The following is a 7,774-nucleotide window of genomic DNA, read 5'->3' as shown; positions in this document are numbered from 1 at the left end:
GTTTTCTTCTTTTTTTTTCCTTCTCTCTTAGTTTCTTAACACATAAGCTTCTCTATGATGCTCTCTGTCTGTGTTGGAGCTGTGACTGAAGGAGAAAAAAGGAGATTATAGTGGCTCTCCTCTAGCATGGAAAAAGTTGGTGTGAGAAAGAGAGAGAGAGAGAGAGAGAGAGAGAGCAAATGGGCAAATTGGCCAGTTTTATTATAATTAGTATAATATAAAAACTGGGAATGCATGATAAAATTAATGAAAAGAATCAATTAAACAATTTTAAAGAATATTACTCTCCTACCTCCACTCCGCTCGTTTATTTTTATTTTGCATGGGAGGAATATTATATATTAATATATATATATATATATATATATGTATCGACCAACATGCTCTTAGTCTTAGTTCCAAATTAGCCCTTAAAGGCGCGTGGCCACGCTCCTATATGTGGATTTAGATTTTTTGTTTCAAATTTCTATTAATCAATAATGCAATGCATGTCATCTTATTTACATATTATTAATTACAAACAGAAATACTAAATCAAGTTTTTAAAGAGTAATTATTTTTTACAATTAATTGTTTGTTAATACTCTTAATTTTTAGATTTTGCAATTCAAACACTTGATTTTTGGATTCACTAATTTAGATTATTAATTTTTTAATTTGCTAAAATTTAAACATTTTAACATATAACAAACAAGGTTTATGATGCGTTTCACGTAATTAATATTAAACTATATTAAATTTTAAATATAAAATTATTAAAATATAAAATTTTAAAACTAATTCAAAAATTTTATATTTTTAATATTTTCTAATTTAAAATATGATACAATTTAAAACATATACGAACATTTTTAATAATAAAAGGTATTAAAATGAAAATTTTAAAACTAGTTTGAACATCTTATGTACTTTAGTATCTTTTAATATGAATATTGGTATATTATAATATTGATCATATAAGATACTTTTTAAATTTTGTAACTAAAATCACATAAGATTCAAATAACAACATCGAAAGTTTAAATTGTTAAGTTGAAAACTAAAAATCTATATTGCAAAATTTTAAAACTTAGAAATACTAAAATACAATCAATTCTATTATACATATATGTAAAAATGTAATTCTATCATTAAAAAACCTAGATGAGATGAGACTCTATCATTAGCCAAACATGAATAAAAACAATTAGAACGAAAATCTCCTACATATATAGAGTAAGTGTTTCCAAAAAACAAAGGAAAAATAAAAAACTAAAAATAGTTCGTCTACTATGTGCATAAAGTCGTTTCGAAAATAAATAAAGTACAAAGTTGTCAAAATCTTCCTTAAACAAGAAAACATTTTTGTGAATGTTTGAAGCTCTTAATTTCATTTAAGGATAACATTTACTAAATTACAAATAAATCAGGATAAAGTTCTTGTTGTATGTTGTCAACTTTACTCTCATTTTTTAATTTTGTTCACTTATATAAACGTAAAAAGGAAAGAAAATTAAAATTGTTAAAGCTTTTATAATATACTATTAGCTATTATTTTATGCTGTTGGGGGTGAATTTGAACAAAATTTAAATATTTAGAGGGTATAAATTATAATTTTCAGAAATAAAAAAGGTGTATTCGGAAAGTAATGAAAAATAAAAAACAAATTATTATTATTATTTTTTTTTATTTTTTAGTTTTTTCCTCTGGGTCTCTGGTCTCGAGTTGAATTTTGAAAATAGACTTTCCGCGCGCCTGCCACAAAGCTCAGCTCACCTGTGCAAACCTCCGTAATCTCCATTTTCCGTCCATGTCGAAGACCTCAGTTTCATCTCCACAGTCTTCAAAACCCTAAACCTAACAATGGCTTCTTCTTATGCCGTCGTAGACGACAAAGACCTCGACGACGCTGCTTTGTGGGCCGTAATCGATTCCGCCGCCGCGAGAGCTTCACACTCTTCGTCCAAGTTCCTGAAGCCTCTGGCCATCAAATACCCAAATTTTGAATCCCAATCCCCAATCTCAAACCCCTCTCCTCCTCCTCCACCTCCCTCGAAGCAGCTCTGCAGGACCAGTCCCGCCGATTCTCACTCCACGATCTCAACCGCAGAGGACTCTTGGCCATTTCGTCCACCTCGGAAGATCATCAGGACCTGCTCTTCGGAACTGAACGACACTAGTCCCCTTGTCGTCTTTAGGAATGTGCAGCATTCTCCTACTACCAATCCGGCCTATTTCTCACCTGAATCCTATTTGTCGCCGGAGATTAATAAGCATTTCCACGCTCCCGAGAGTTCGCCGAGGAGTGAGGACGACAAGAGCGCGAGGCATAGCTTGTCGGGGAGGTTTCCTACGGTTTCGTTGTTTAAGGAGTACCAAAATGCAGCTATGGCGGTAGTCTCTTTCTTTATTTTTATCTTCTTCTTTTTTTTTTGGGATTTACATTCGTTTTTAGCTGCAAGTTCGTTGTTTGGAAGCTTGATCTATATTGCATTTCTTGGAAATTCATCAGCTTTTTTGTATGTGTATGACTAAATTTGTCGGTGATATTTGAGTTGCATTTGTCATTTTTCTTTTGGATTTAAATTGATCCTTGCCTTTCCCTTTAAAACTTGTACATATTTGGCGTGTGTGTGTGTGTGTGTTTGCATTTTTAAACTTTGAATTGGAACCTTTTTTTTCTGAGTGGGAATAGGGAATGAAGAATAGGTGAGAGCGGATTTGTAAACCGAAATTGTTTATTTGGAAATTAAGAAAAATGTAGATATATTTCATTCCTGAATTGTTATTACCGCTTTCATTGCAATAGCCTTTCAAATTTGTTCATATTGTAATGAATAATTGTGATGCTTAGATGTCAAAATCTCATTAAAAGTCTAAAACAAAAGGGGATTTTAGATGGATATTATGATGTTAGTTTAAGGTTGCAATCTCTAGTTAGAGTCTACTTTGCAGCTTGAACTATGTTCTGGTAGCATCTTCTCCTCTCTTTCTACACTTTAATTAGGCTTTTGGGAAGTTTTGGCTTTATTTGTATCTTTACTGTGGAAACGCAATATTACTTGAATGCTTGTACGGTTAACTTGGAAACACTTCCTAATACACTTGACATGTGGCTTGTGTTTATGAAACGTGCATCTGCAGTCGTTTATATTTTGGGCTTGCACGTCATTCATTTAGGTGTTCATGTGTAAACACTGAAGAAAAACTCTGCATAATGTTTGATAAGTAACTATCTGGCTGTTCGGATTCTTCAATCCATGGAAAAGTGTCTAAGTCAATCTTAATGATTAACTATCTTTGCTTGTTCTTTGAATGAACAGATTTTGGAGAAAACTGATTACATAATGCTTTCTGGAAATCCTTTCATAAAAAAGTCAGGTAATGAATGCATGGAACATCCCACCTTAAACATGTGGTCATTTGTATCTGATTGTTTTAAGAGGTGGAGAAATGAATGTAACATGAGGCATATTTGTCCTTTAGGTTGGAGGAAGATAGCATTTTACTTTAATCTCTCTTTTGAAATAAAAGACAAGAGTATCGAATTTGATGAGAACCGTAATGTTCTGCGCGCTGAATTTGTGGTTCGAGCTTATATGCAGTATGGTTTCCCCTTCTGGAAGTTAATTGATAAGCTAGTAGTAATGCCATTCACATTTTCTATGCTTCTGTATTTACTTCCCATTGTCTATCATCTATTTCCCTCCACCCCCTGTTACTAGGGGTGGTAGGTTCTCAGATGGATGGGGCTCATGTGAGCGGCGTGAGAAGAGATTTCATAAACCAAATCATGATATTCCCAGCACAGCAGAAACTAGAGCCAAAAATAAAGCATGTCAGGTAAATTGTTCCCTCTTACCTGCTAATTAACAATCAGAATTGTGGATTTGATAATTGATGTTCATTTTGATTTGTGTCATTTTCAATTCCTATTCCTTTGTTGATCCCAATTTCTTGTCCTTAAAAGTTTGCATCTGTTCATTTGGGCACTGCTGCATTCTTAATTTAGTTTTCTTTTATAGAAAAAGCTGTAGTATGTTATTTTGCACTTCTTATTATTTACATTTTATGAAGAAAAAAAACTTAGTTTTTGTTTAAAAATTTATATCTACTTTTCTACATGAAGTTCAAGCATATATTTTGTCATTGTAGGACCTGCTAGGTATTGGGGAGTATAGGCCTGGAGCAGGTCAAGTCCACCGATAAAGATACTGTATTGCACCTGGTTTGGCTGTTATGGTCCACTAAATTCTCCGAAATTAGATATTGATAGAATTATACGCATCAAGTTCTTTCAAAATGATGCCAACTGACTGTATTTCTCTTGAAATCACCAAATGGCTGTTGCCAATTGAAACATAAAGATATACATATCAAATTCTTTCAAAATGATACGAACAGAAATATTATCTATTCGTGTTTGGATGCTCTTTTAATTCGATTTTAATTTTGATTTTGGTTTCAGAAAGCGTAATCAACTCACTTTGTTCTCAAAAATTTAGGTGAAATAGTAAAATTAAAAGATTGCTTAGGGAGATTGTCCTTGATAATGCTTAAAGAGATTGTTACACCAAGTAAAGACCTTATGCATTCATAGAATGATTCATAGCATATTTTCCTTTAATTTGTATCGTTCAGATAAAAATGCAAATTAATGGTAATTTTATTTTCACCCTAGTATGTTAAAACTTGCAACCAAAAGATTTGATTGCAACCTGTCCTCCCTATAGTTGACCATTCAGTTTGGATATACCATATTCCTAACAAATCGACTCAAGTAATTAACAATTATATGTACTTAATAAGGATCAAGGCAGCAAAATCGTAAAACCTGCATCACTAAATCAGAGGTTGGTACACAAAAACATCCTATATCTTAGACTGAAAATGACACAAAAATCCCGCTACTGTACATTTTATAAAGTTCATTCAGTACAATAAACAAACTTCAAGCTCCAAAGTCTATGATACATGGTGGTATGCAAATGCGATGACTAGAAGTTGAGGACTTCTAGAACAGGAAAGACAAGCCAAGGCAGCTTACCGCTCGGTGCAGGAAACTTACTGCCAGTGGAGTCAACATCCGAGCGACCCTTGGCAAGGTTGGGTACGTAAGCATGCCTAGTATGAACCAGTTGAAACTCAAGAGAGCTACAGCATCTGAAGCAGGTTTATTCTTTATGGTGGAGAAAAATTGGACCACACTCTTCAGTGACATGCCAACCACAGTGAAAAGAGCCACAACAAGTGGCATGCATGGATCTTCAGCTTCCCAGATAATCATTCCAACCAAAAGAGATAAAACCGCACTGAAAAGAGACTGTTTTATTGCAATTCCTCTTCGTTGGTCAAGAACTTTGTTCATATCGGAGTTTCTGGAGATGATTTCAGCAGGAACTGGATGGATAGGTGCACTGGATTTTGATCCAGATTTTAATAATTTAAGCAACTCAGCTTTAGTTGTGCTTTCATCACCCCATGTATGTGATTGCATCAGAAGGTTAAGGTCTTGGAGGACAACACCACTCCCACTATAACCAGGTTTCCATGAGGAGATCCCATAAGGAATGCCATACTTGTCAGAAAATTCTGTGTTTTGGTCATTGTCTGTGTCACCTTGACCTCTAAAGCTCCAATATTGCTTGCCCTGAACTTCTCTCAACCTAAGAGTTTCAGTTTTTAAATCCTGCAACTGCCATATGTCCTAACGAAGGTTAAGCATTGATTTGGGACTTGTTATGTCTATTCAGACATGAACATTTAAAAACCCATCTTTAAGGGAAACCAATTAATCTCAGAAACTAAACGAAACAGAAGTCAAATCAAATCCTAATAATGATTGAAATTCTCATGAAGCATAATTGTTAGTCAAACTTCCATATTACAGGTGTGATAATTACGAATTTATATTACTGAGCAACAAGAAAGTTATGATTAGAATTAGGAGGTCTCTTTGGAATTTACAGAAAACATGTACATAGATTAAATTTCTCAAGCCTGCCACTAAAAGAAGTCATTTACCTCACCCTCCAACAGTTCAATTTTGGCAATGGCCTTATCGTGTTCCTCTTCAAGTTCTGCTAATATCAACTCCATCATTTTATGTTCCTTAATGGCTGTTTGGAGATGTTCCTGTAGTTGTTTCCTATCCCATGCAAGGTTCTCCGACTCGATCTGCATATCATGCAGATGCAGTTCCAGCTGCAAAATAAAACAGCAATTCCCTAATGTCCAAGATATATCCAGAGAAGATGAGATTAGGACATCAAAGGTATAATGGAGAAAGAAATATAAAGCTATATGGCCAACAATGTGAAAAAAGCTAAATAGACAAACGATACGAGGCAAGTTTTTGCACTACTAATGTGTACCTAAATTAGGAACAAAAAATTTAATACTGAAATCCAACTAAAGTGACAGAGAATACATCAAAATATGGGAAGACCTTTCATAATGCATAACAATCTATAACACAAAAGGTTAATAACGTGCTCCTAGTTTTGCATTCAAATGATAGGAATGTAGTCATGTATGTAGGCATTAGCTTGTATGTATTTGTTTGCTGTGAAACTTTTGTAGGCACTGTTTCGTATTGTTTCTATCAAATTCGATACTAGATCAACCATTTTATTAGAAGGAACTATTTTCTTCAATCATGTTCCAATTTGGTTTCCCATATTAGATGCTTAAATAAAAATCTTTTAAGGTTCTTAGCAACATAACTTTGAACACAAGTTTAATCTTTAATCGGATCAGTCACAAATCTGACCTGTCTCTCTCTCTGTATGGCAGTCAATATTCGTAAGGGCAGAGATACAAGAGCAACTGTCCACATTATTGATCTCCATACTAAATTCAAATGGAAGTTGATTGTGGCCCTCACCAACTCTACCCAAGTGTGGATGAAAACAAAAACAGCCTTCATGCAAAACAAGCAGGCAAGCTTGAAAAGTGTGAAAGGCCTAGTTATCAAAATTATCATGGTCATCATAAACTCAGAAACCAATGCCATCAGAATTATCAATTCCAATGCCTTTTTTCTTTCTCAACTACATGTGCACAAGTTTGCAAATTATTTTGAGCACCTCATATCCTGCATAACCAATAAATTTCGTAAACATGCATACCAATTAAACCACCATTTCATAATCAGAAAATAAAAATGCAGCTATCAGACTTCCATATAGTTCAAGGAACCCAGTACACAACATAGTAGATTGCCCTATTGATTTTTCTAGTGGAGGGCAAACATTTTCTGCACAAGTACAGAGAAACTTCTGCTAGTAAATTTATCATTTTTTTTTTTTTTTTTTTTACCTGATTGGAGTCCGAATGAAGCTTGATATTAAAATTTTCGACATTGAATAGAAATTAACTAAATTATGTAAGCTTGTATAAAAAAAAGTTTTTCACTTTAATTATTGGTAAATAGTTATCATAAACTCCACACTCGAGATTGCTAAGAGGCGAAATTCTTAGTTTTATATATTGAACAATAATTTTATAAGAAGGAAAAAAAAAAAAAAAAAAAAAACCCACATTTGCTTTTCTGGTATGCAAAACCCACAAAACCAAATATTCCTAAAACCTAAATACTACAAGTTTCAATAATTAAAGTGGAAAAGAAGTTCAAACAGCTAGTAAAACCCCAAGTCAAAATGATCAAAAACCCACACCAAAAGACACAAAAAATGAAAAGGAGAAGCGAAAAAAGGAAGAAAAACTTACAAGGTGAGCAGAACCAAAGGAGGAGTGAGAAAAAGGAAAAACGAGAGAGAGAGAGAGAGAGAG

The 7,774-nt window shown here is 33.7% G+C and overlaps 2 protein-coding genes across 2 annotated transcripts; one reads left to right on the top strand and one right to left on the bottom strand.

The window, feature by feature from the left end:
* The first annotated feature begins 1,696 nt into the window (after positions 1–1,696).
* On the top strand, positions 1,697–4,461 carry LOC107431112 (uncharacterized). The gene is made up of 5 exons (XM_016041996.4): positions 1,697–2,374; positions 3,304–3,361; positions 3,467–3,584; positions 3,706–3,823; positions 4,136–4,461. The coding sequence occupies exons 1-5, from the start codon at positions 1,844–1,846 to the stop codon at positions 4,187–4,189; spliced, it is 879 nt and encodes a 292-aa protein (XP_015897482.2). The 5' UTR covers positions 1,697–1,843; the 3' UTR covers positions 4,190–4,461.
* A 330-nt stretch (positions 4,462–4,791) lies between these two features.
* Positions 4,792–7,764, bottom strand: LOC107431109 (uncharacterized). Its single transcript, XM_060818015.1, has 4 exons — positions 7,712–7,764; positions 6,753–6,945; positions 6,005–6,184; positions 4,792–5,687 (listed from the first exon to the last, which is right to left on the bottom strand). The coding sequence occupies exons 2-4, from the start codon at positions 6,906–6,908 to the stop codon at positions 4,995–4,997; spliced, it is 1,029 nt and encodes a 342-aa protein (XP_060673998.1). The 5' UTR covers positions 6,909–6,945; positions 7,712–7,764; the 3' UTR covers positions 4,792–4,994.
* Positions 7,765–7,774: the final 10 nt, after the last annotated feature.

This window comes from Ziziphus jujuba, chromosome 6 (assembly GCF_031755915.1).
Source record: "Ziziphus jujuba cultivar Dongzao chromosome 6, ASM3175591v1".
Taxonomy (NCBI): domain Eukaryota; kingdom Viridiplantae; phylum Streptophyta; class Magnoliopsida; order Rosales; family Rhamnaceae; genus Ziziphus; species Ziziphus jujuba.
Note: the sequence above shows the minus strand (reverse complement) of the source record. Positions and strands in the feature narration are given on the sequence as shown.